The 27,307-nt window shown below is 64.6% G+C and overlaps 1 protein-coding gene across 8 annotated transcripts in view; it reads left to right on the top strand.

Moving 5' to 3' along the window:
* NFIC (nuclear factor I C) overlaps positions 1-27,307 on the top strand; it is a 63,426-nt gene that overhangs the window by 5,042 nt on the left and 31,077 nt on the right. For 4 of the 8 annotated variants that reach the window (XM_058728970.1, XM_058728974.1, XM_058728971.1 and 1 more), the window contains exon 2: positions 9,544-10,075. In XM_058728970.1, the coding sequence (XP_058584953.1) occupies positions 9,544-10,075 (532 nt within the window). Of the gene's footprint in view, positions 1-54; positions 207-9,543; positions 10,076-27,307 lie in introns of those variants that run through there. The other 4 variants (XM_058728972.1, XM_058728975.1, XM_058728978.1 and 1 more) reach the window with 4 other exon arrangements.

Raw genomic sequence — 27,307 nt, 5'->3', positions numbered from 1 at the left:
CAGGAAAGGAAGAGAGAGGGAGAGCGAGCGAGCGCGGGAGGGAGGGAGGAGGGAGACCGAGGGAGGAGGCGGCGAGGAGCGCGCCGGCCGCGGCCGCGGGGGGGGGTTTGGAAAAATGACTCAGTAAGTTCAGCGCGCCCGCTCCGGCCGGCCCTGCGCCTCCCGCCGCGCCCGGGATGTATTCGTCCCCGCTCTGCCTGACCCAGGTACGCCCCGCGCCCCCCGCGCCCCCCGCCGCCTGGCCCCGGACTCGGGAAGCCCGAGGAGGCGGGACGCGAAAGGCGCGCGTCCCTCCCGCCGCCCCGCCGGGGCGCCCCCGCCGCGGGGCCGGGGGCCGGGGGCCGGTGGGGGATGGGCTGGGTCGGGGACCCCCCCCCCCCCCCCGCCCCGACCCTCCCCCGGGACTCCCGCCCCGCCCCCCGGCGCCCAGGCCTCTCTCCCCCCCCCCCCACCCCACGCGGACGCGGGGCTCGGGGAGCAGGCTCGCCGGACGCGCGCCCCCATTCCACCCGGGAAGGTCTGGGGGCGCCCCTCGCCCCGAGAGCCGAAGGCGGGCTCTGCGTGACCCACCCCCCCTCCGCCCCGGACCCGGCCTGCCTCCAGGTGGCATCGAGGGGTCCTGGCTGGACCCCCCACTCGGCACTCTCGGGGAGAGGATCCCTCGGATGTGCTCCCCAGACAACCCCCCGCCCCCCCCACCAAGGTTGTGCCCCGCCACCCCAGCCCCGGGACGCCTTTCCCCCCATTATTGGCCCACGTGTGCGTGGAGGGGGAGGGGGCGCGCGGAGTTGGAGGCGCCAGCAGCTGGGGGAGGGGGCGCGCTGACGTCCCGGCTTGGTCTCCCGCGCCCCCCCGCCCCCCCCCCCGCCCCCCGCCCCCCGCCACCGATCTGATATTTTCGCCGCATCGATTCTGGATTGTTGAGCCGCCGCCGCCGCCGGGAGGAGCCGGGAGGCCGGGCGTTCCGGGGTCTGGCCGGGGCACTGCGGCGCTGCGGACGCCCTCGCCAGCCCGGCACCTGCCCCTGCCCCTGCCCCCCTCCCGTAGCCTCTCACCCCTGGCCCCGCTCCCAGACTGCCCCGGGCTGAGCCCTTGTGCGACCGGCAAGGGGGTGCGTGGGGAGGGGGCGGCTGCCCCTGTCCCGGGCCGCACCCCGGGGGACTCCTTTCCTCCTCCAGCTCCCTGTGGGACGGCCTCCCGAGGTCTGCCTTCGAGCTCCCCCCCCCCCCCCCCCCCCCGTGTCCTTATGTGTCTTCAGGCCGGTGGGGTTCCGGCCTCAGTTTCTCCGGGGGACTAAGACAGGTTCTGGAGACAGGGGCAGTGCGGCCTCCAGACTGTAAAGTGCAGGACTCAGCGGGGGGGAGTCCACCGGGAGCCTGGGTGCCCCGAGGAGCACCTTATGGGGAGCACGTGGATGCCTAGCTTGGGCCCCAGGGACCGCCAGTGTCTGGGGTGGGGGCCTATTCAGGATCCTGGGGTCTCCCTCGTTCGTGGTAGAATCTTTCTTGCCCCGCTGGGAAGTTCCTGGCTCCTGTCAGCCAGCGGGAGGGCGGGCGCCGAGAGGGTCTCAGGCTTGTCCTACCCATGATCCCCTGAGTGACCTTCGGCAAGTCCCTGCCCCTATCCGGGCCTCAGTTTCCCTTTCCGAACAACTTCGGGAGGGGGGGTCCCCGGAAGCTGCCCCTGCTGCCCCACCTCTGCCTCCCCACTGTCCTGAGGCTCTGCACCACCGCCCCCCCCCCACGCCCCCCCGGGAACAACTAAGGTTGCAGTCAGGGTTGCGTGTGACCTTGGGCCTCCCCGTCTCTGGGCTGGTGGGGTGGCCTGGGTGGCTGCGGGTGCCCCCGCCCCCTCTGCCCTTCTCACGCTCCCCAGCTCCCGGGAGCCACGGGGGGGGGGGGGGGGGGGCTGAGCCAGGGAGGCTACTCCAGGGGAGGAGGTTGGAAGGCCGCCTTTTGTCACCGAGCCCTGGAACTGCCCCATCAGGACTCCTCGGGAGACAGGCCTCCGTCCACGCTGCTGCGGTGGGAACCCGAGCGGGAACATGTGTGCTCAGGGGCCTGGCTTGGTGGCCGTTCCCGGGGGGGTGGGGGGGTGGGGGGGTGGAGACAACAGTGAGGGATATCTGAGGCTGCCCCGTGCAAGCGACGGGGGCGGGGGGGGGGGACACAGAGAGAGCCCCCCCACCGTGGAGGGAGGGGGAGGGGCCCAAATGCAGGGGGCACCCCTCCCCTGCTGCTCTCCTGCGTCCCCCCCCACCGAGGAGGGGTGCCCCGCAGCCAGGTGTGATCCTCAGGGGTCCCTGCAGACCCAGCCCGGTCTGGGGGCTCCCGGAAGGACCCTGGCCGCCCCACTCAGCCTGCGCCCCTCGCCAGCACCCCGTTTCTGTCTGACCACCTTCACTTCCCTCCCCCTGTCTCTCTGTCCCCCCCGCCTCTGTCTCTGTGTCTCTCCCTGTCTCTGCCTCCAAGCCTGTGTCTCTCTCTCTCTGTTCCCCCATGTGTCCTTCCCCACGCCTTACGTCTCTTTCCCTCTCTGTCTCTGTGTGTCTCTCCCCGTGTCTCCCCGTCTCTGGGCCTCCATGTCCCCCCTTTTCCCAACTAATTTTACAACCTGAGCCCATCCGAAAATAGCTCCCTTTTAGCTGATTCGACCCGGATCCTTGTTGGAGCCCGAGCGGTGGGGGGGGGCGGGGGGCGGGGGGGGGGGGAGGCGGGCGCCCGGTGCCAGCGCCCCTGCGCCCCCGGCCCTGCCCACCGAGGGGGGGGGATGGCCACGGCGGCCCTGGAGGATTCTGGGAGCCCCGTCCCTGTTTCAATGGTGACTCAAGCACTTTTTCACTTTTACTCTCGAGAGTAACTGTGGAGCAGCCGTGACTTCCATAAATCCTGCCGGCGGGAAGGCCGGCCTCCCGCTCGCCCTGCTCTGGGCCTCCCTCCCTGCCTCCCTCCGCCCCAAGCGCCCGCCACGTTAGTTATTCCGGGTTTGGGGCCAAATCCCTCTTGGCTGCAGGGCCCAGGATTCCCCGGGGCCGCAGGGCTGGGCCCAGGCCACGGCCACGGCCACGGCCACGGCCAAGCCTGGCCGCCAGGGCCCCTCCCTCATTCATTGATTCCTCCCTTCATTTCTGCCCCTCCGTCCCTCTCAGCCCCTTACGGCCGTTTCTCCAGCGGGGAGACCGAGGCTGGGAGGGTGGCCGGGACTTGTGATCTGTGTACTAGATATCTGAAGTGCCTCCTAGGGGCGGGGTGGGGATCGGGAATCAGTGACGTCTAGGCCTGGTGGGGGCTCTGGGGGGGTCGGCGTCCCCCAGCACCTCAGGGCTGGCAGAGGAGCCCAGACCAGAGAGGGCCAGGGCCTGCCCGGGGTGGCACAGCACAGCACGGCTGGCAAGGCTGGGCCTGGGGCCGCTTCCTGCTTGGGTGCTTAGCCGGGCCTGGGCAGGTGGACGCTCCCTGTGGGTGTGCCCCACCCCCCCGCCCGCCACCCGCCGCCCCTGGTCTGATGGCCCCTGCTTCGCTCCTGCAGAAAGCACAACCTCGCTCCAGGCTGCTCTCTGTCTCCGAGCCTGCGTCCCTCCCTCCCTTCTCTGCGGCGGTGGTGAGGTGCCTCAGCGCGTCAGGGCCAGGCGCCTTGTAAATCACGAAGCCCGGATTCTGGCAGAGTCAGCGTTCTCTCCCTCTCTCCCTCTCTCCCTCTCTCTCTCTCTCTCTCCTCCTCCCTCCTTCTCTCTCTCCCTCGGTCTCTGTTTCTCTTTCCCTCTCTGTCTCTCCCTCCGGCTCTCTGTCTCTGTCTGTCTGTCTGTCTCTCTCAGCCTGAACCGTCTGACCTGTCTCACACCAAATGCACACAAAACACTCACCAGGTCCTGGGTCCTCCCGCCCCCCCCCGTCGCACGAATGCACGCGTTCACACCGACCCATACACGCGTGTGCCGCCTCGCCTAGGTGCGCCCCCTTGGTGCACGTGCAGGGGCCCCCGCGGGACTGAACCACACGCAGCCACGCGCACAGACGCACAGACGCGCGGGCTGACACCGCACCGACGGAGACACGGCCCCGCCTCGCCGCGGACGTGCCCTCACGGGGTTCCCCGAGCGGACACCTAGGGCCCCTCGGATCCGCCTCCACATCTCGCTGAGGAGGCTCAGCACTGAGCCCTGGGCCTTCCGGCTGGGTGCCTCTGGGCAGGGGACCTCGCTCTCCGTGCCCCGTCCTCACGGTGAAGTTCAGGGTGAGCTTCAGCTGCTCGTTGCGGCCTGAGGATTCAGGGAGGCGGGTCCCCTCTGAGGTGCCCGGCGCACAGTAGGTGCTTATGTTTGCTGCATAAACGAACGGCCGCACGGGTCCACCAGCTGAGACAAGGCGTGCAGGCCTGCCTTCCTCGGATGCCTCACCCTTAGCACAGCGCCTGGTATGCAGTGGGTGCCAAATAAATGTGGCTGTGATTATGGCGGTCGCTAGACTAGTAATTGGATCAAACATCTGGGAGGCCTTTCCAGCATACCCTCCCCTCGTTCTGTCACTGCTTGCTGGGCAGGGAGCCAGGCCCTGGGCTGGGTGATGGGGACAGCGGTGACCCCCGAGGGTTTTTCTCGTGGTCTTTCCTCCCCGCCGGGCCTTGTCCAGGGTCTTCCCGAGTCTGGCCAAACCCAGCGGGGTAGCAGCATCCTTCGGCGCCTGGGGTGTGTGAACGGGGGGTAATTAAGGGTGAGGTTGCTCCCACGGGGATCCGGGCGCTGGGGGCACAGCGGTGAACGACAGGGACCAAATCTGTGTCCTGGAGGGCCTGCCGCTCTGGCCGAGGATGAGGTGGCGTGTGACTTGGGACGGAGCAGGGGAAGGGAGTCACACGGGATTCAGAGGGGGCACGTAGGGTGCTCCAGGGAGTCCCAGCCATGGGGCCAGACCACGTGCTTGAAGGGCCCAGCAGCGAGGCCGAGGGGGTCAGGAGGTCCCCAGTCACAGGGACGCGGGTCCGAGCCCCAGCTTGGCGCCTCCCTGGCTGCGTGGCTGTGGGTGGGTGGCCTCGGTGCTCAGCGCCTCAGTCTCTCCATCCAGAAAATGGGTGCAAGGATCGTCCCTGTCGGTAGCTCAGGAAGCGATCAGCCCCGAAATGACTCCCTATCCGTCTCTCCCGCACCCCGGCCATCCTGCTGGAACATGAAGGCACGGAGAGGGAAGTCGGGAGATCCAGGGTTCAGACTCCCTGGTCACTTTGGCAGGAAGTTTCCATTCCCACTCCTCAGGGTACATACCCAAATTCTTCCCAGTGGCCCACTAGACCCTGCACACCCAGCCCCCGTCGCCTCCCTTCACTCTGTTTCAGTGACACCAACCTCTTCGCCGTTCTTGCAAAACAGGCACAATGCTGCCTCAGGGCCTCTGCACATGCTGTTTTCACTATGTGGAGAGCTCCTACCCCGGATTGTCATTTTTTTAGGTCTTTGTTCAAGCGTCCTCTCCTCTGAAAGACCCTCCCTGACCACCGTCAGCAAAAAAAAAAAACCCCAAAAAACAAAAAAAAAACCCCGCAACCCAAGGGATCCCCTGGCCCTCCTCAAACTCCTTGAAATTTTTTCAGGCCACTCTGTTCAAACTGACGTTTTATTACATATTTGTCGGCTTGTTTTAACATCCATCCCTAGCCCAGATCAGGAGCCAGGTGAGGACAGAGCCCAGGTCACTGCTGGGTCCACAGCACCGTGCACAGAGCTGGCACACAGTAGGCACTCAATAAATGTTTGTTGAACAACCAAATGAATCTCTCCCTCGTTATATGAGCGTTGTGCCTAAGCTGTGACGCTCTGAGCTCGAGGGGAGGAAGGACCTGAGGTTAGGAACGCTCACTCTGGTGCCACACAGGCCTGGGTTTGAATACGAGCTCTGCTGTTTGCCGCTCAACCTGGGTTTAACCCGGAGGGACAGACATTGGAACCGGGGCTTTGAAGGATGCGTAAGAGTTTGGGATGAGAATTCAGGAGGTGGCAAGACCGATTCGCCGTAACGTTGCGTGAGTCACTGGGTAGATGAGGGAGAGAGAATCCTTCCTGGAAAAGCTGTGGTTTGTGAATAGGAGATTCATGGTCGAACCCATCCGGCAAGGGCTGGGACCCAGGTGTCCAGCTCCCAGATGGTGCTCCCCTTTTTGGCCAGGAAATCCCAGTGAGCCAAGTGGAGTTTCTGGGAAATTCTTGGCTTCGCTCCCTTCCCCCCCCCCCCCCCCCCGCCTCCAGCATTGCCTCTCCGGTTACCAGGAATCACAAACCCCAACGGCTGCAGCACCCCATTCTGCCCATTGTCCAGAACGAGAAACCGAGGCCCGGAGCGGAGCAGTGATTTGTTCCTGGGTCACGCAGAAGGTGGCCGCTGTAACCCGACCTCATTCCCTTACAGACACTCTGCTTGGTGGTCCTGGGACCCAGGTTTGGGGGACGGGGGAGGAAGGCAATAGAGCTGGACTTGGAGAACCCCAGCTTGTGTGGTCCAGCCTAGGTCTGGGGGAAACTCCGAGGAGAGCAGGACAGGTTGCCTGAAGGAGAAGGGGCACTGGAGACAAGGCTTTGAGGGATGTGTAGGAGTTCTGGAGGACTCTTGGCCTCTAGCTTGCCTTGACCGTCTCCTTTGCCTGGTCAGCCGGCGAGGGCATCGGGAGGTGCCTGGGAAAGATGCGTTGGTTGTGGCAGGTCTTGTGGGACAGAGACAGTGACGGGCCTGCCTCTCACCCGGCCTGACCTCCCAGGGAGGACAAGGGACGCTGGGGCAGCAGGTCCATGACCCAGTTACAGACTGTTTGCCTTCCTTCCTCCAGGCCCAGCTGGGGTCACTGGTGACGTGGGCTCCCACCCCTGCCCACCTCCCTGGCACCTCTCCTGAGAGTGGACCCAGAGGGGGGCGGGGCTCCAAGAAGGGGCGGAGCCCAGAGAAAGGGCCGGACTCAGAGAAAGGGGAGGGGTTCAGAGAGAAAAGGGTTCTGGCGACCTGTCTGTCTGTCCCTGCTGGCTGACAGTCCGGCTGCCCCTTCCCAGCTACCTCTTATCACTGCCCCAGTAAGCGCGAGAATTTGGGTGGCGGCCATGGCCCAAGGTCAACACCATTGCCTTGGCCTCCTGCCACCCTGGCGTCCCCTCCACTGGGGGCAGCGACCTATGCCTCTACCGATCCCCCCCCCCCTATCCCCGGCTTCTCTGGCCAGGCAGCCTGGGCTCTGGTCCCAGCTCTGCTGACCGGCTGTGTGACCCTGGGTGAGTCACTCCCCGTCTCTGGGGCCAGCATGTCAGGTGGCATTCAGGCACAGAAAAGCCAGGCTGAGGTTGGACAGACTCCGGCCTAGGATGGGCCCCCTCCATTCCCCCTCTGCCTCAGCAGGTCAGCCGGGGTGGGGGCAGGGGTGGGGGTGTGGGCAGCGGAAGAGAGCCCTGAGGTCCAGTCCCTGCCACAGCTGTTACGGTGACTCACGCTTTGGGGGACATCGGAGTGGGGAGCTGGGGTTGGCACAAGCCAAGCCCCGGCCCGCCCCACCCTGGCGAGGGCGGGAGGCTATTTTCAGAGCCTGGGTAATAGGTGAAATCTGAGGTCGTTTCCCTTCCCACCTCCCCCCCCCCGGCACCCCATGGCCAGAGGTGCCCAGAGCAGGGAGGGTGCACCGGGTGGGGGTTACTGTGGGGTCCAGGCCTGGAGGTGGGACCGAGCCCAGCCACATCCATCCAGAAAGCAAACGTGTGGCACAGAGCAGCTGTCTCCACGAGACCCAGGCTGTTCTGAGAAAGGCCCGATTGCCTCCCGGGGGGGTCGGGGACCTCGCTGGGGTCCTCGCGCAGGCCCTGAGACGCTGTGGGGCCTGGGTCAGGTCTCCCGCCCTCCCTGAGCCCTGGTTCCCGTCACACAGTGGGTAGCAGAGCCTTGGGCCTTTCCCTGCGCCCTGGAAGACCGTAAGCCACCAGAAGAGTTGTAACAATGTCAGTAATAATAATAGAATAGCGTGGCCTCGGGAGCTGGGCAGATAATGGGACTCACATGCCAGGAAGAGGTCTCGCTCCCCCTCTGGGAGCCTGGCGGGCCCAGGCGAGAGTGGAGACACACGGCCCAAGGTTTTCTTCCCTTTGTCTTCCTTTCTCCTGGAGGCTGAGAAACCAGGTCTGGGAGGTTCTGCAGACTCAGTTTCCCTTGATGAAACACGGAGAGAGGCAGCACCCCTACCCCCAGGGGAGGGGACTGGGCCTCCCACGGCCCCCGGTTGCGCTCCAGGGGACCCAGCGAGGGCCGCTGCTGTTGTCATGGGGAAGTCAGATGGGTGTAGGTTCCACGCCCCTTGTGACTAGCTCCCCTTTAGGCCTCAGTCTTCTCGTCTGTAAAGTGGGTGTTGGGGCCTCCCGGCAACACCAGTTAGGCATGACTGGCGGGGGGGGGGGGGTGGGTGTTGAAGTCACGGGTCTGGCCAGGACTTAGAGCCTCCCCAGGCCTCAGCTTTTCCGTCTGTGGAATGGGTCTTACCGGCCTCCAGGGGCTCCTCTCTCCAGCTCTAGACCTCCTTGGACGGGCTCCCCTTCTCTATTGTGTTCTGATCTCATGCCTTCTTGGGCCTCCGCTTTCCCTCCCCCTCCAGGGGGTCTATACAGGAGCCCCTGCCCCTTCCCTCGGCCCCTGACGTCTAGGTTGCCCTAGTCTTGGCCCATAGACCTCGGCCCGTCTTGTCTGTACCGCTGGTCTATAGGAACGACCCCTAGCCCTCATTTTTTAAATCTGCACCAAGGGCCAGTGGAGGCTGCCCTCAGACCTGCCCGCCCCGGTGTCAGCTTTCTTTGCTGATGGTTGATCTGAAAAGCCAGCACCAGATGACATTCTCAGAGCCTGGCCTCTCCTGCAATCATTGAGTGCTCACTGTATGCTTGGTGTATGCTTGGCCCCATTCTAGACACGGGAGCGCACGCTCTGGTTCCGGGGTTTGCAGACTACGGGTCCCGGGGCCCAATGCCCGCCACTTCTCTTCCTAAACACAGTGTCATCAGAACGTGGTCACGCCCGTCATTTACGTGTCGCATCTACGGCTGATCTGGCAGTAGGTGCAGAGTCGAGCAGGTGCGACACAATGGAACACTCGCCACCTTGTCCTTTAAAGCGCTTCCAGACTGGGGTTTGCCGACCCCCTTTCTGGTGGACAGAGAAGAGCTCCATAACATCCTTATTCTCCTGACCTCAGTGTTCCCCATCTGTACAATGGGCTAGCCCCCGTCCGCCTCTGGGGGCCCTCCAGGGTTCAAGACAGCCCTCCATGAACTCCTGCCTTGCCCTGCGCCTCCCGCATAGTCCAAGCCTCAGTTTCCCCATTCGGGTTCACGCCAGTCCCCCGTGCACTTCCGCCGGGTCCTCTCTCCGCCCCCCCCCCCCAGCCTTCACTTTCCCCCAGGAGGTTACCAGGTCCGCGGTGGCTCCCTGCCCACACGCGCCTGGGTCTTCCTGGGGCCCCTAGACCTCAGTCCCCTGGGCTGGGCGGTGGGCCCCCGGTCCCCGGCGCCTCCTGACTTCTGGCCTCTCGTGCCTGCAGGATGAGTTCCACCCGTTCATCGAGGCGCTGCTGCCTCACGTCCGCGCCTTCGCCTACACCTGGTTCAACCTGCAGGCGCGGAAGCGTAAGTATTTCAAGAAGCACGAGAAGCGGATGTCGAAGGACGAGGAGCGCGCGGTGAAGGACGAGCTGCTGGGCGAGAAGGCCGAGGTGAAGCAGAAGTGGGCGTCCCGGCTGCTGGCCAAGCTGCGCAAAGACATCCGGCCCGAGTGCCGCGAGGACTTCGTGCTGGCCATCACCGGCAAGAAGGCGCCGGGCTGCGTGCTCTCCAACCCCGACCAGAAGGGCAAGATGCGCCGCATCGACTGCCTGCGCCAGGCCGACAAGGTGTGGCGGCTGGACCTGGTCATGGTCATCCTCTTCAAGGGCATCCCGCTGGAGAGCACCGACGGCGAGCGCCTGGTCAAGGCGGCGCAGTGCGGCCACCCGGTGCTCTGCGTGCAGCCGCATCACATCGGCGTGGCGGTCAAGGAGCTCGACCTCTACCTGGCCTACTTCGTGCGCGAGCGAGGTGAGGCGGGCGGGCGCGAGCTGCGTGCGTGCGTGCGCGCGCGCGCGCGCGCGCCCGGGGTCTCCAGGGGGCGGTGTGTGCGCGCGCGCGCGGCCGAAGCGGCTCAGGTGCGCCCCCCAGACGGGAGGCAGAGGCGACGGGAGGGTCCGAGGGGGTAGGTGGGCCCACGCTAGGGCAGCGGGCAGGCGCCGGTGTTGTGAAGGGACAAGATGGGGTTCGAGGAGGGTCTGAGGGAGGAGGCAGTGTGTCCTGGGGGGTTTCGAGGTGAGAGGCGAGCTCTTGAGATGGCGGGAGACGAGATCCTGTCCCGGAAGGCCCGAGGGGCAGCAGAAGGCCTTGCTGGGAATAGGGGTGAGGACCGGAGGGTGACCGGTGGCAGAGAAACAACCTTATCCCTCTGGGGAAAGCGGAGACAGGGCTCTGGTCGCCTGCTGTGGATCCTGGTTGGTCCACCCTCGGACCTTCCGCAGAGGCCTGACAGGTCCCGCCTTTGTGCCGCGTGGGAGACTGGGTGCTGTGCGACTTGGGCTGGGTGGCCACCCTCTCTGGTCCTCTGGTCTCCTGTGTCCCCAGCTCCGGCCCTTCTAGCCGGGCGTCTGCTGGCTCTGGGGCCGGATGCCCCTCCTGGAGACAGCAGGGTTTGTGAGAGCGAGGAGACCCCCGGCAGCTTCCTGGACAAAGTGGCGTGGCTGAGCTGAGCTCTGCGGGATGGCTGGACAGAGCCGAGTGTGGGGGTGTCCCAGAGGGTCAGCGCCCTGCCTGGGCGGAGATGCGGAGGCCAGATGTGCGGGCCGGGATGTGGAGGCCAGATGTGCGGGCCGGCCTCTGGATGCCGGCAGGGCTGGTGGCCAAGGGCAGGGCCTGGCTGGCAGGGCCGTGGGCTCTGTCGCCCTGCTGCTTCCTGGCTGTGGGTCCAACCTGGGCCTCAGTTCCCCCTGTCTGTCACATGGAGGTTCTGAGTCCTCAGCTCGGTTAGGCCACGGGGGACTCGCCAGGTCACGCATGTAGCTTGTGAACACTGGCCTGCCACATGGCAGGTGTCAGCTGGGAATGTGTTCGTGGGGATGGAGTCCAGCATGCCCGTAGGACCCAGCGGTCACATGTCACATGCCCCCCTCCATGCCTCGCCCCCCCGCCCCCCGGGGCTGAGCCTGGTGCTCACGTGGGCACACACCTGGGGGCCGCCTGAGTGGGTCCGGTGGGTACGCTCAGGTTGCACGCCCAGCCACGGCAGACCCCCCCGGGAGCACGCTCCGTGGCACGACCAGAAACAGAAGGAAGGCCGGGGGTGGCCCGGCGTGGGGGTCTGGTGGGGGCAGACCGGGCGCCCGGCCGCCCAGGTTCCACGCAGAGCCCTGCCCTTTTCAGGCCGTGACCTTGCACACATCGCCGTTCTGTGTGTTTCCTCTGCACGCGGGGGGTGGGGGGGGGGTGGCGGACAACCACGCCGACCCCTGGCCGTGGTGGAAGGATGAGGTGACGTTGTGGGGTTCCCGGTATCCGGGGGGTGTGTGGGGGCAGGAGAGGCGGGCAGTCTCCCAGTCTCGACCTGGGTTCCTCGACCTTGACCCCCTCCGCCCCCCTGCCCCGCCCCCACGGACGAGCATCAAACCCACTGAGGCCGGTGGCGAAGCCGCCTTCGGGGTCGTGGAGGCAGAGGGGCGGACGAGGCGCCCGTGTGTCCCGGGGACCGGGGGCAGGGGTGGCCTTGGGGGCTGCTGAGCTCATTACCACGCGGGTCCAGGCCTCTCCCACCACACACCACCCACATCCATCCTGCAGCCTGGCCCTGCCCCCACCTCCTCCGCGCTGAGCTGATAACATTTCGAAGCGAGTTTTCTGCCGGAGTCAGCACAATCTCCAGCCGGCCCCCTCCCCCGCTCGGCTCGGCAGGCAGGCAGGCCGGGCCTCCAGGCTTCCCCAGACACCCTCGTGTCCGGCGGCCATGCCTTTGCCAGCCAGCCCCGTCTGCCTCTTCGCTCGAGGGCTGGGGAAGGTCAAGGCCCCCGTCATCCCCGCGGGAACCCCAGCTCGCCCTGGTCCCGGCCGACCCGGCCTCAGCTCAGCGGCTTGCGGGCTGGGTGATCCGAGACAAGTCGCTTAACCTCTCTGTGCCTTCTTTCCTCGTCTTTAAAAGGGGAAGCTCGAAAATAGTTGACCGAGGGGCGCCTGGGTGGCGCAGTCGGCTAAGCGTCCGACTTCAGCCAGGTCACGATCTCGCGGTCTGTGAGTTCGAGCCCCGCATCAGGATCTGGGCTGACGGCTCGGAGCCTGGAGCCTGTTTCCGATTCTGTGTCTCCCTCTCTCTCTGCCCCTCCCCCATTCATGCTCTGTCTCTCTCTGTCCCAAAAATAAATAAAAAAAAAACGTTGAAAAAAAAAAAAATTAAAAAAAAAAAAAAAAAGAAAGAAAATAGTTGACCGGTAGGAACGCTGGGCCCGCATGGTAAGTGCCCAGAGACGCCCCCCGCCGCGGGGCGGGAAAAGGTGCCAGGCCCCGGGGGCCACTCCTGTGACCCCCAACTCTGCCCCTTCGCCCCTGATGCTCCCTCTGCCCGAAGGTCTTTCGCATACGGAAAACTCCTGCGTATGCTTCAAAACCCCAGCTCCGAACTCCACTGTCTCTCTCTGCCGGGCAGTGTTTCTGAGCGCTTAGCGATTCTCTCAGCAGCCCTCCAAGGCAGGGATCACTGTGGTTCTCGCGTCGAGGATGAGGAAACAGAGGCCCCCAAAAAGGGACCTGCCTGCCCAAGGTCACGTGGTCGAGAAAGGGCAGAGGTGGGGTTTGGATGCAGGCAGCTTCTTTGAAGACAACCAGCCCTTCCCCCTGGGTGGTGGGGGAGATAGAGGAAAACTGCAGTGCGCAACTTGGGCATCCGGTCGGCGTGTTGGCACCCCCGGGCTGGGCCTGTGTTCTGGGCTCCCACTTCCAGGCCCCCCGTGCTCCTCCCGGGCCCCAGCGAAATCTCTGTTCTTGCTCCTGCAGGTTGTCGGTCTGACGGCGGAGGCAGATGGCCGCCGGCCGCCCTCCTCCTTCCACTTTGGGGTCTCAGGGCTGGAAAGTGTTGTGGCCTGGGCCGCAGCACAGCAGCCCCTTCAACCGGGCCCGCGGGGAGCGTGCATGCAGGGGGGGATGGGGCACCTCGGAACAGACAGAAAGACCGAGAGACACACGCAGAGACAGTTGGAGGTCCAGACAGACAGACGGGCACAGAGGCCTGGCACTCAGTCCCCCTATCCTGGGACAGGCGCAGCACCCCCCCCCCAGCTTCCGCGTCTCTCCTGGGTGGTCAGGTGGACTCACAGGGGTGCTCCCACCTTTATTATGGGGGACAAAGGGATGGGGATAACCTCTGAGAAGGCCCTTTCACCAATGGGGCTCTCAGGCGGGTCAGAGCCCGGGGCACCTCCTGGGGTGAAATCTGGCTGCCCTGTTGTCCATCTGGGGCCACGGGGCCCTGAGTCCAGGGGCTGGACTCAGTGTGTGCCCTGGGGGCAGCTGGGGGACCATGATGAGCTGGCGATGTGAGCTTCACCTGAGGACCCGGGGAACTGCCCGCTGAATGGGTACACTGGGCAGGGGACCCGGAAGTTGGCGATTCACGGTTCAGTGAATAAAAACAAAGCAGGGCAGGGTGTAGAGACGGGTGGGGAGGGGGGGCACTGCAGGCCGAGGGGGGAGGGCGGCCCCAAAGAGGTGGCTTTTGAGATCGAGGCCTGAAGGAAGCAAGGGAGCCACAGAGGCATTTGTGGGAGTGCACCGGGCACGGGGGCACAGCCAGTGCAAAGGCCCAGAGGCCAGCGTGGCCCGAAGCGTGAGGAACGGAGCGCGGGAAGGCCTGGGAGGGGAGGAGACTGGCGGAGGCGAGGCCTGCTGCGTGGCGGCTTCGTGGGGAGGGTGGTGGGGAGGCCAGGAAGGAGGGGGGGGGGAGCCCGGCACTCCTCCACCTGCCTTGCATTTGGGAGGGAGCCTGGAGGAACCGAGGCCCAGAGAGGGAAGCCGCCTGCCCAGCCCTGAAGCCCAGCCAGGCCTCCCCGCCCCCTCTGGCGGCCTGAGAAACCTGGGCCGGGCGGGGGAGGGGTTGCCAGGCCCGCCCGCTCCGGCAGCTGCCAGCCCGCCCCGAGCGGCCAGCCCAGATGGTGCCCATCTGCTGACGCGGGGCCGGCTCCTCGTTCCCGCCTTGTGTGGTGCCAACCTCCCGGGATGGCGCTGTGGGCAGGGGCCGGCTCGGGGAGCTTTGCAGCTGCTGGAGGGGCGCCCCGGGGCGCCCCAGGGAGCGGCAGGAGAATCGAGGGGGTCCCCAGCCCCTCCCGGAGGGAAGTGGGGAGCCGTGATAACCACAGAGGTAAAGCAGTGCGAGCACATACGGAGTGCCCGCTGCGGGCTGGGTCTCAGCTCATCCCACGTTTTCCCTCGTTTGATTCTCACCACCGCCCTGCTGGGGGGCTGCAGCGCGGGGGGGGGGGGGGGGGGGGGCGGTTACCTTCTGGTAGGTCTCAGGCGAGGAAGCCGGCCCAGAGACCGTCAGCCACTCACCCGAGGTCACACAGCTCCCGAGAGGCAGAGCCGAGTTAGAACCTACAGGATCCTGAGTGCCTGAAACCCCTAAAGGAAAAAAGCCCACAAGCCGCTTTGGAGGTTGGCGGGTGGTACCCACACCCTCCCGGTTGTGCAGACGATAGAAAGAGGGGGGGCTTGAATGCACGGTGGATAAGTGAACGACCAGCGGTGAACCGCACCGAAGGGCCTACCGGGACCAAGCCTGGGGGCCAGGGTCAACATGAAATGCACCCTGGGTTCAGACGGTCTGGAGCAAGGGGGCCCAGGGCAGCCGCGGGCCTGCCCCTGGTGTGCTGTGTGACCGAGCCCTCTCTGGTCGGGGGTTGTGGGGGACTGAAGGCAGGAAGGTGGGGCCTTGTGGGATACAGAGAGGAGCAGGCCAGGCCACGACTGAGGCTCCCCCTGCCTCCTCCGCCCCGTTGATCTCGGCCCAGCACGGGGCCCTTGGGAGACGAAAGGCGGGCAGGAGGGCGCGTGAGGGCACCCACTTGTCCGCGTGACATTCACAGTTGACGCCCGTGCTTGCTTCAGGCCGCGCGAAGTGCATTCTCCTCTCGAGCCTTGGTTTTTCCATCCGTAAATGGGAAGCCTAAAAATGGTGTCGGCCGCTTTGGGGACCAGAGTCAGCGATCCCCCGGAAGCAGATGGGAGGCACCAGATAATCGCTCAGTCCTTTCCTGAACCCTCTCTCCAGCCCCAGGGGACAGTGGGAGAGACCTCCGGCCCGCGCTGAGACCCCGGGCCGCGTTCCGCCCACCCCGTGAGCCAGGACGGGCTCTCCGCTGGCGGCTGGTGGCGTTGCCCCCTCCAGGTGTCTGGGTGGCGCAGGGGTGAGGGGCTCCGGGCAGCCCGGATTCCCCCAGGGCTGGGCGGCCAGGTGGACCGGCCGTCTGCCTGTGCAGGGAAGGTGGCCGCAGGGGTGGGAGGCCCAGACGCCAGCTGACGGCGTATTTATAGCTGTGGCAGGCCTCCAGGCTCCTGGTCAGCAGCAAAGAGATACCAGCAGGTGAGGGTTCCGCTCACACAGCAGGCCGGGAGCCCAAGGGGAGACTTGGGACTCACTCTGTAGCCGGATGACCCAGGTTCAAATCACACGGCTCGTGCCTGTCGCGGCCTTCAGGAAGTTGACTTCACGGCCGCGGGCCTCGGTTTCCTTCCCTCTCAAATGGGCGTGATAAGAACGGTGCCCGCCTTGCTGGACCCCGTAGGCTCAAAGTCACGGAGCGCCTGCCGAGCGCCGGAACGCGGGGCCCACGGGAAGCACTCAAAAACGATCTGTCGCCCCAAAAAAGGGAGGACATCCAGGAGAGCCTGGGTGGCTCGGTCCATTAAGCATCCACCTTGGGCTGAGGTCATGATCTCGCGGTTCATGAGTTCGAGCCCCTCGTCGGGCTCTGTGCTGGTGGTGTGGACCCTGCTGGGGATTCTCCGACTCTCCCTCTGTCTCTTGGCCCCTTCCCCACTTGCCTGTGCGCTCTCCCCGCCACCACACCAAAATAAATAAATAAACATAAAAAAAAAAAGGACGTCCTCCCACCTGCCACCGCGTGGAGGGACCCGGAGGCCACCGTGCGCAGTGACAGGAGCCAGACACAGACAGACACGTCCCGCGTGACCCCACGCACAGGGGGTCCCCAGAGGAGTCCCGTCCACAGAGACAGAGAGCAGACGGTGGAAGCCGGGGCTGGGGCAGGGGGCGGGGAGTCCGTGCTTCCTGGGGGCAGGGTCTCCGTCTGGGGAGATGGAAAGTTCTGGAGACGGATGGCGGGGGCGGCTGCACGACAGTGTGAGTGTGCCTGAGGCCGCTGAGCTGCGCTTGGAAAGGGTTCAGATGGTGAATTTCGTGTTGTATTTTACCCCAATTGAAAGACTCGTTGTTGTTAATAATAATAATAATAATAATAATAATGATAATAAGCAGAAGTGCGTTCTGTATGCATCAGCTGGTGGTAAAGGCTTCGTACAAATGACCACGGTACCACAAAATAGGGATTATCAGCATCCCCGTGCTTGTGGTCCTGGCCCCAGCTCTGCCCTCCGACGGCCGGGCACGTTAGCGCCCATCTTTGCGCCTGGGATTCTTCCGCGGACGGAGCTCAGGGAGTGTCCAATCGGTGACAAAGAAACACGCGGCGGGCGCTCAGGAGGGGGACCCAGTTGGCGGGGAGGCGCTCCCCTTGCGGACGGACCTTTCGCGCCCCTGTTGCCCGCCCCCCAGCAGTCCACCCCCACCGAGGCAGGGGTGAGGAGGCTCCCCGGGAGGCCGCCCACCGAGCGCCCCGTCCCCACGGCGTCAGCGGGAGCGGGAGACACTGCGGTGCACCTGTGGTGGCCGCCCCAGCATGGCGGCTGCAGTTGCCGCCTTGGCCCTCTGCCCAGCGAGCCGAGGGGAGGCTGAGGGCAGCTAGGGACATCTCTGGCACCCCCCCCCCCGCCCCCCGCCAGCCAGCTGCCAGGCCAGCCCCTCTTCCTCCAGCTGGGTGTGGGCAGGAAGTCACAGATGGCCAGAGCTGGTGAAGGATGAGGGAGGGGGCACATGGGGACATTGCACGTCTTGTCCAGATGGGGAAACTGAGGCCCAGAGAGAGGCAGGACGCTGCCCATGGCTGCCCAGCCAGTAGGAGCCCTTCCTCCGGTCTGTTTTGTCCCATCCTGTGCCCCAAGGGAAGACAGGTCAAGGCAGGGACGAGGGGGATTCTAGGAATTCCCAAGGCCTGAGTTCTAGAATCTTCAGAGGGGTCTTTACTGTGTAGGCAGTTTTTTTTTTTTTTAATTTTTTTGAATGTTTATTTATTTTTGAGAGAGAAAGAAAGACAGAGCATGGGCGGAGGAGGAGCAGAGAGAGAGGGAGACACAGAATCCGAAACAGGCTCCAGGCCCTGAGCCATCAGCACAGAGCCCGACGCGGGGCTCGAACTCACGAACCGTGAGATCACGACCTGAGCAGAAGCCGGACGCTCGATGGACTGAGCCACCCAGGCGCCCCCCGCCCCCGGGGCAATTCTCCAGTTCTCCGAGGCGGGTTTCAGAACAGCACCGTCCAGTAGAATACGGTGTGAGCCGCGTAGATAATGTGACTTTTTTCTCTGGTCTCCGCACGTAAAAGTCTAAACGTACAGGGGTCGTGGGTTTTAACAATATATTCTGTTTCACCCGGGACAACCAAAATATTGTCGTTTTGGCACATATCAGGACGGACAAGGTATTGAGATGGTTTACGTTACTCGGAATCTTCTCGGTCTTTGAAATTCACACCCTGATTCTGACCAGCCACGTTTCAGCCGCTCAGAGCCACACGTGGACCAGGCGGGCAACTCAGCTCTAAGAGCATCTGAATTCTAGAGACTTTCAAGGCAGATCCCAAGTGCGCCCCAAGTTGGCTAAATGTTTTTAAGTTTATTTATTTCTTTGGAGCGGGGAGAGACTGAGGGACAGAGAGACAGAGAGAATCCCAGGCAGGCTCCACGCTGTCAACGTTAGAGCCCGACGTGAGGCTTGGACCCACCACCCTGAGAGCGTGACCTGAGCCGACATCAAGATTCTGATGCTTAACCCACTGAGCCACCCAGCCCCCCCCCCTCAACATTCATCGAGGTTGTTATTTAACAGTCCAGGAAACTTTCCTGGAAACCCTCAAGCCGATCCCTTGATCTAGAATTCCTCACGTGTATTCCTGACCGTCCAGGGGTGGGTTTCTGAGTATCCGGAAGCAAGATCCCAAATGTTTGACGATGGGTTTTTGCTTACGGAGGGACAAGCTCCAGAATTCTGCGACTTGAGTTCTAGGACCCCCCCCCGGGGCGGGTTCTAGCGTCTTCGAGGGGAGATGTTTTCAAGCATCCGGGAACAGATCTCACATGATCTCAACCAGGGTTCTCAAGCATATGAGAATTTCCAAACCTGTGAAATCTGTCACTGCTTCTCCTAGCGTTGATTTCATCGACATCCAAGAAACCCTTGAAGTGTATTCTTGACCGTTGGTGGCAGGTTGCAGAATTCCTCACGCTGGGTGTTTTCATGCCCGAGGACGGGCTCTGGAGTTTTCTTGAGCTGGGTCCTAGAACTCCCAGGGGTAGGCTCTAGGATTCTCTTCGTCAGAGATGCAGAAAGCTCAGTCGAGTACGTCTGTCCTGAGACCAGGTGACGGAACGGAATATTTCAGAAACGACGCTTACAGAGGGCAGGAGGCGGATTTTGGTTTCTTTGAGGCTCCCCGCCCCGGACTGGTGGAGGCAGCGGCTGCCTTCTTGGAGGCCCCGTTTCGTGGGGGTGAGAACCTGAAACCAGGTAGCCCTGGGAATCAGAATCAAGACTTCGTTTGATCCGCGGTAGATAGATGTCAGTCGCGGGGACATGGAACCCTGGATGTGTTTCCAGAGGCCGTTGCGGGCCGGGGGGCACCAGGACAGCTCCTACCCACAGCCGGCAGGGTGCTTAGTAGGGCCTCGGGTGAAGGCAGCGGCTGGAATTGGAGGCTGTGACGTCGGATGGGAGGCAGGGTTGCACGTCTGGGGCACTTGCGGCCGGCCTGGGGGCTCTTAGACTCCCGGCGGATGTGAGGGTCTGTCAGCCCCATTTCACTTCATCCTAACCCCACCGAGGTAGCGACTGTCGTGAGCTGCATTTAGCAGTTAGGGAAATTGGGGCACAGAGAGGTTAGAGCCACTGGCCTGAGGTCACACAGCCAAGAGCTAGCGTCAGGACTTGAACTCAGGTCTGGAAGATCTGAGGGCCCACCACGGTCCCCTGGGAAGGGGCCATCTGAGGTGTGTCGGGGACCTCCCCAGAATGTCCCAGGATCTGCCCTTTGGGATTACAGGATTTGGGTGCTAGTGAGTGGACGCCAGGTTCAGCTGGATCAAGGAGCACCTTTGGGGGCTGCCTCCTGGCTGGGGGTTGGGTCAGCCTCAAACGCCCGATCCAGGAGAACCAGGGAGGAGGTGCAGCCAAGAGGCCAGGCGTCTCTGTGTCTCTCTGTCTCTCTTTCTCTGTCTCTCTCCTAGTGCCTGTCTCTTACTCTGCCCACCCCTAGTCCCTGCCTTTGCCAGTCTCCTCCCTGCCTCCCACCCAGGCCAGCCTGTGGGCTGCCCGGAGGTGGCAGCAGCAGCTGAATGGGCCCCTTGTTCCTGACCACACCCGCCCCTTGGGGTAACCCCGGGACAGGCCCCGGCAGCCTGCTGCCTTAAAGGGCCAGTGCCCAGGGAGAAGAGGAAGGAGAAAAGAGAGGGGCCGCCTCCACCCCCAAGCCACACCCCGCCCAAAGAACTGAGCCTCCCGGGGGTGGGGGGAGGTGGGGAGGCTGTGGGGGGGACGGCCACACCCAGACACCCCCAAGCCCACGTAGTCAGACGGAGGGCCTGGGGCTGGGGAGGCCTGCCTGGCGAAGGAGACCGGGGTGCACGGTAGGGCTTGGGTCTGACCTTGGGCACATCCCTCCTCTCCGCGCCTCAGTTTCCCCACCTGTTCCTGGGGCTCCTTGCGTCCACCCTGAGGCCTGCTGGGCAGACAGAATAGAATCCGGGTTTGGCACACAGTGGGGCCACCACACAGCACCCGAGGCTCGCACATTGCCCCGCGGGCCGGCACGGCCACTCCCTCGGCCCTGCCTGTGGCTTCACTGCAGGACGGGGCCACAGCGGCAGGCCCGTCCGCAGAATTAAAAGCCTTTTAGAGCAGGCCCGGTGCTGAATTCAAGGCTGCATGTATTGAGTGCCAGCTGCACACCAGGCCCTGTGCAGAAAGGTCGCGTTTGCAGCCCCATTGTACAGAGGAGTTGGGAGGTTCGGGCTCTGTCCGAGGCCGGACCCCAGCTTCCACCAGAGGCCTGTCGCCTCCGCCCTCTGCCTGGGGCTGTGAAGCTTTAGGCAGCTCCCTCGGCCTCTCTGGGGCTCAGTCTCTCCGTCACAGTAATGGGAACACCCCCATCCACTCGCAGACTGGAAGCCTTTCACTTTTCCGGGCACAGGATGCTGTGGCTGAGACGCCGGCCTCCCCCCCCCCGCCCGGCGACCCAGAGGCCCCTGCACGGGCCTTCACCCGGCGGCCACTCTGGGTGGCCTCGACGTTCCTGTGCCCCAGGCCGGCCCCACAGACGGCCCGGGACAGGTTGCTGCCGGATGGACAAGCCTGTTCCCTGCTTCCTTATGTAACCAGGTTATGCAAGGGCAGCTGGCCTGCTTACATAAGGGGAGGCCGGGCCCGGAGCCCAGCTGGGGAGGGGGAAGATCTTAAAGGGGCCGGTGTCCCCTGAGTCTCCCCTCCGGGGCCCCGCGCCAGCCCGCACGGGGGCACCCTTACGGACGGGGTGATGCTGTGCGAGTCATTGCCGGCCCGTCGGCATTACTCTTACGGTTGTCGGGGTTGTTGACAGACACCCTGTTTGTTCCCGGTGGCAGTGGGCCAGCCGCGGGGGCCCAGAGGCCTGGCGTGGCCTATTCTGCTTCTGACGCTTGCTTATTCCCTGCTCTCCCCGAGCCTCAGTTTCCCCATCTGTAAAATCTGCTGGCCTCGTGGGGTCGCCGAGGGAGACAAGAGTGAAGATCCACAAGGGGTCCGGGGCAGCACGGAACACGTCCGCACTCAGCACTCAGCCAGCGCAGTCCCTGTGTAGTCAGTAAATAGATTCAGCACTCACTATGGGCTCTGGGTCCTGGGGACACGGCCGGGACACGGCTCGGGGGGGGGGGGGGGGCGGTTCCCGGTCAGGGGGAGCAACAAAGAACAAGCGGGAAACAGCAGTTCGCGATGAGGGCTGTCGAAAAAATAAGGGCAAAGGGATAGAGACAGCAGGCTATTTGGTGGGGTCTGTCGGAGGGCCTGACGTTCCAGCTGGGACCCGAAGGTTGAGGAGTTGCCAGCTGGGCGAACAAATGGGAGGAGAGCATTCCAGGTGGGAGAAACAGCCTGTGCAAAGGTCCTGGGGCAGCACCGGGCCTGGCGGTTTGAGGGAGCGGCGAGGGGGCCCGTGTGGCTGGAGCTGAGTGGGCGAAGGGGAGAGAGGGAGGAGGGGAGGGCAGAGAGGGGACGGGGCAGGTCCTGCAGGGCCCTGGAGGCCACTGGGCCTTTACCCCGGGGAGCTGGGAGCCCTGGAGGGCTCACGTGGGGGGTGGGGGAGGGGGACAGACGCTGGTGGAAAAGTGAGGTGGTGATAGTTGAGGGACCCAGGCCACTGCATGGGTTCCGGAGAGGGGAGAATGGAGGCAGCCAGCCTGCAAGCCTGTTCCTAGGTGTGACGGTTCAGGGACCATCGTCAGCCTAGGCGGAGCGGGGCCGTGCGAGTCGATCGCCTGGATCATAGGTCCCTCCGGCCCCCGGCCTGGGCATACGCAGGGGAGGGGGGCAGCGTCTCCCCCATTCTTATCTCCGTGCTCGCCAGGGGAGCTCAGGCCAGGACCTGCCCCGCTCTGCGCCTCAGTTTCCTCATCTGTGAAATGGGAGTGACAGTCTGTAACTGTGGAGCGGGTTCAGTGAGCACCTGGCACGGAGGAGGCCCCTTTTCAGCGGTCAGCAGTCGTGAGGCAGGAGGCTCATAAGAAGGGAGAGAGCCCGCCGGCATGGGAGGCGTGCAAGTGGAAACCCGCAGTACTGACTGAGACGGGCCACCGGGCAGTTAAGTGACTGTGCCCTCTCCGAGGCCCTGCTTTCTTCCAGTAAAATGGCACCCCCCTGGTGCCCGGCCAAATTCCACCATGGCAGCCGGGGAAACAGACCCAGAGAGGACAAGGGGCTAGCCTGGCGTCACAGCCAATCTGGGGCAAGGCGGGGGGGAGGGGGGGGGAGCATCTCACCATGTGGCCCCGGTGCCCCCGGAACAGATGGCCTGGCTCCAAGCCACTCACCATACCTCAGTTTCCAGATCTGTGAAATGGGCACACTGCTGGGATCAGTAGGAATTAAGCTGTGATTCTTATTATCTTCATACACTGTTCTCACTCCCCACAAGCCCCTTCGGTGCCCGGCAAACTCCTACTCATACATCAAGGCCCCAGCTCCAATATCCCCTCCCCCAGGAAGCCTTCCTGGGCCCCTAGGACAGATTCCAGTTACTTCCTTGGGCTTCTCCAGCCACAGGTCCCTCCCTCTGATATTCAGGCCCTGGAGCAGGTGAGGGACCTTCTCCAAGGACCAGGGGGACTGAGATGGGCAATGTTTGGGTGACATTCCACACCCTGCCTCAGGCCTGCTGTCGGAAATCCCTTGTGTCACCACTGATCAGAGTCCGTGTCCCCCTCAACCTGGTCTTTTCCTCTGACTATCCCCCAATTTTCCCGACAGTCCTCAGACTCCTTTGACAAGCGTGTATTTTGCACCTTTTGTATGCCACGCCCTGTCAGGATAATCCCAGTCGTTTGTGCGACAAGCAGGTGCCGGGTGCCTACGGTGTGCCAGCCCCTGCTGAATGATCATCACTCGTCTGCAAGCATCTATTGAGCGCCAGCTACGTGCGAGCGTGTATTGAGTACTGACTGCGTGCCAGGCTCCAGGAAGAGAGGCCTCAGGAGGGCCAGGGGAGTAGAAAAGTCTCCCACTACCCCTCCCTTCAATTCAGGCTGGGGCCCTGGAGTTTCCAACCTCCTCCTGCAGTCGAGGCAGTGGGTTTACTTTTTTTTTTTTTTTTTAATTAACTTATTTTGAGACAGAGAGAGAGAGAGAGAGAGAGTGAGGGAGCACAAGCAGGGGAGGGGCAGAGAGAGCGAATCCCAGCAAGCTCTCTGATGTCAGCACAGAGCCCGATGCGGAGCTCGAACCCACGGACCGTGAGATCGTGACCTGAGCTAAAAAAACCAAGAGCTGGGCGCTTAACTGGCCGGGCCACCGCAAGGCGGTGGGTTTAAAGCGGGGGGGCTCTGGAACCAGACTAACTGGGCTCTGAGCCGCTCGTGCACTTAACAGCCGTGAGACTCGGGCCAAGCCCCTTCCTGCCTCTGGCCCTCAGTTTGCTCCTCTGTGAAATGGGAGTGCCCAGATCTGAGGTGTTTGCACCTCAACACCCACTTTCTGCAGAAGGGGAGCCAGGGAGAGGGGCTGCGACGGTCCGTGTCCCCCTTCCTTCCCGCCCCCCACCCACCCCAGCAAGGCTGGGATGGGACCCATCCTCCTGACCCCAGTCCGGGGAGGCCGGACTGCTTTCCCTGGAGGCCCAGAGACGGGCAGGGCTGGCCTGAGGCCACACAGCTCCTGCAGGATTCTGCCCCGCTCTGTCTGGAGCCCTCCCTTCGTGCCCGCCTCCCTTGGCCAGGAAGTTCTCCGACCCCCCCCACCCCCCCTCCCCACCCAAGAAGCATCAGAAACGGGGGGGGGGGGGGGGGGGGGGGGGGAGCCGGGAGGGGCGGCGGCCCGCGCCCATTTTTGGCAGCCGGCCTTCTCTGGCGCTCCCGCCCGGCCCCGTCCGCCCGGCCCCGTCCACCGTGTGGCCACAAGTGGGGCTGGCCCGTCCCCTCCCGGGGCCGCGCATGTGGCCCCGGAGCTCCCCGCCCCGCTCGGCGGCCGCTGAAGCAGGCCTGCCAGGGAGGCGGGAGGAGGCCCGGGCTTGGCTGCCGAGGAGCCAAGAATTTGCTCCAAATGTAAACAGCAAGTTATTTTAAGGCTGCCCCCCTCCCCGGGTGGCGCTGACACATTTGACATTGGAGGGGACCGGTGGGGGGGGGGTTGCGCGTGTGGGTATTTTTAACCTGTTTTTCGCGGCCCCGGTGCCACCCGGAGTGGGGTGCGTGAGCGGGAGCAGGGCCGCGGGGCGGCCACGTGTGCTGGGCCGCCTGCCTGCCCCCCTGCGCCCCGTGGCGCGCGCACTTAACCCCTCGGAGGCCACGAGGGGCCCGAGGGGAGGCCCCCCCCCCCCACCCGGCAGGGAGGGCCGGCGCTCCGCTCCCGTGCCAGCCCCAGCCTCCTGCGCGGACAAAATGGCCGCCAAGGCCGGCAGAAGCATCTGGAAGCCGGGGGAGGGAGAGTGGAGAAAATGGCCGCCAGAGCCATGATGTCATAAGGCGGCCTGGCCGCCAAAGCATCCCGGGATGGGGCCGGTCCCGGCCTGCAGGCCTCCGAGTGGGCCCTTTGGCCGGCGGGGACCTCCCCGCGGGGCTCTGGGGCCAGACACCCCGAAACGGCCACGCTGGGGGCCTCCCCCGTGGGGCCTCCCGGGCTCCCCGAGTGCGGCCCGAGGCCTGGGCTCGGGGGCGGCAGAGGGCCAGCACCCTGACCCGCTGGCCTGAGGCGTCCACGGGCGCCCGGCCGGGCCGGAGCCAGGCCGCGGAGCGGGCCAGGCGGCGGGGGCGCTGGGCCGGGTGGGAAGAAAACAGAAACTTTTCTTTGAAAGTGACTCCGAGGCAGGTTGGCTCGGGCCCAGGCGGCCGGGCGGCCGGGGAGAGGGAGAGGGAAAGTGCGGTCCAGACTCTAGGAACACGCGGGTCAGGAAGCACAAGGCGAGGGAGGAGGCCGGCATCCAGGAGGTCACCGGGCCGGGCCCTTTCGCCTCTCGGGTCCCCTGCGTCTCGTCCGCATTTCCTAGACGTTCCCCAGGGGCCGGCGAGTGCACGCCTTGAACGTCCAGCGTCTTGCTTTTTCTTCTCTCCGGTTTGTCCAGGTGGCGCCCTGGAGAAGGCGTGCTAGGGCCTCGGTGCCAAGACGTGGAGGCTCAGAGAGGGAGAGCGCTTTTGCTGAGGTCACACAGCGGGGGCCGGACCGCAGGCCAGGGGTCGCCGCTGCTGGGTCGGGGAGCCTGTGTTCCGGGCCCCCACCCCCCCCACCCCCCCACCCCCCCGGAGCGCCAGGGTTTCTGCTGAGGTTCCTTGCAGCTCAGGGCGGTCTCAGTTCCGGTCCTCCTGCCACACCAGCAGCACCAAGTTCGAGCTTAGCGTAGCCTGGAGGCCTCCTACCGAGGCTTGACCCCTGGCCTTCCTTACAATGGCTGGGGCGCAACCTGCGACCGTGAGCCTCAGGGATGGGACTTCGGGTCTGTGTTGTTCAGAACCTAGAACAGGGCCTCGTACCCAGGAGGTGCTCAACGCGTGGGTCGAATAAACGAATCGCCGTGTCCCTTTGTGCCTGGGTTTGCGCAGACGCTGGCATGGGGTGGGGTGGAGGCTCAGGGACACGAAGCAGGTTGCCACACATAACCGGACGCACGTGAGAATCCGTCGTCCCGCCTCTCGGGAGGGACGGGAGGAAGTGAATTCCCCAACTCCCCCCAACATCGAGCCCAGATCCTGTGCCAGGGGCTGTGGACACGTAAACCACATTGGAACAGAGACTCAAATGAACGGAGTGAGGGGATGGGCCCGGCAGGCATTCACAGCAAGGGCGTTCCAGGCGGAGGGCACAGTTTGTGCAAAGGTCCCGGGGCATCGCGGGGCCCGGCATATTGCAGGAACAGTGAGGAGGCACGTGTGGCCGGAGCAGAGCGGGCCAGGGGGAGAGAGGGAGGAGGGGAGAGCGGGGAGGGGACAGGGGGGCAGTTTCTGCAGGGCCTGGTGGCTGCGGGGAGGACTTGGGATTTTCATGTGTCGATAGACCCGTGTGGTGGGGGGGGCTAGGGCTGGGCCAAGGGGCCAAGGGCGGGTGTTCCGGAGAAGGAGGTGTTACGGTTAGGCTGACGAACATGGCTGGAGCTTGCCTGGGAGGGAGGGGGCGGCGGGGCGGAGGGACAAAGGCCAGGGTCGCATGTGCCGCGCGGCCTTCCAGGATGGGGAAAGCTGAGCCTCGGCTGGCTAATGTTTAAAGATGGCTGGTGACAGCCGGGAGCTCGGAATTCCAGGGCCTGGCTTTGGGTTTGTCTCTAGCTGGCCGGCGTCGTCGGAGGCGGACGTGGCAGCCCGGCCGAGCCAGCTGCGTTTGGAAGCCCGCTGAGGTCGGAACAGAAGGCCAGCGAGCCCCGCGCGCCCGGCAGACGGGCCACGGGGCCCGGACGGGGACTCCGGGCTCCCCCCCCACCCCCGTGTCCCGCCGGCTTTTGAAGAGGCGCGGTCCCGACTTCGCCAGGTCCCGTCCCTCTGTCCGTCCGCAGGCCACCACCCTGGGCCAGTGCCCACACCCCCTCCCCGGTCTCCCGGCTCCCAAGGTTCCAGAAGCCACTCGGCAGCCACGCTGTTTTCGTGTGTGTGTGTGTGTTTTATCGCGGTTAAAGGACACAGAGTGCAAAATTCACCCGCGTAACCATTTCTAAGCGCACAGCTCCGCGGCCTCAGGCACGTTCACGCTGTGCTGCGTCCACCCCCACCCTCCGTCTCCAGAACCTTCCATCTCCCCAGACTGAGACCCTGTCCCCATGAAGCACGGACTCCCCACCCCCGGCTCCCACCGTCTATTCTCTGGCTCTGTGGACGGGACTCCTCTGGGGACCCCTGTGCGTGGGGTCACGCGGGACGTGTCCTTCTGTGTCTGGCTCCTGTCACCGCACAGTGGCCTCCGGGTCCCTCCACGCGGTGGCAGGTGGCAGGACGTCCTTCCTCCCTGAGGCTGGGTCACATTCCGGCGTGTGGACGGACCACACTGTGTTCACCCTTCCCTCTGTCCCCACGTGGGGCAGCCGTGAACCTCGCGGCTGTGCACACGGGGGCGCGGGCATCCTTTGGGGGCCCCGCTCGCACCCCTCATTGGGTGCATGCGGACGCGTGGAATTGCTGGGCCGCGTGGATTCCGTGTCTAACTTTCCGCGGGAGCAAGCGCCACGCCGGCCTC

This window comes from Neofelis nebulosa, chromosome 4 (genome assembly GCF_028018385.1).
Source record: "Neofelis nebulosa isolate mNeoNeb1 chromosome 4, mNeoNeb1.pri, whole genome shotgun sequence".
Classification (NCBI taxonomy): Eukaryota; Metazoa; Chordata; class Mammalia; order Carnivora; family Felidae; genus Neofelis; species Neofelis nebulosa.
This window is presented reverse-complemented; position numbering and strand designations above follow the sequence as displayed.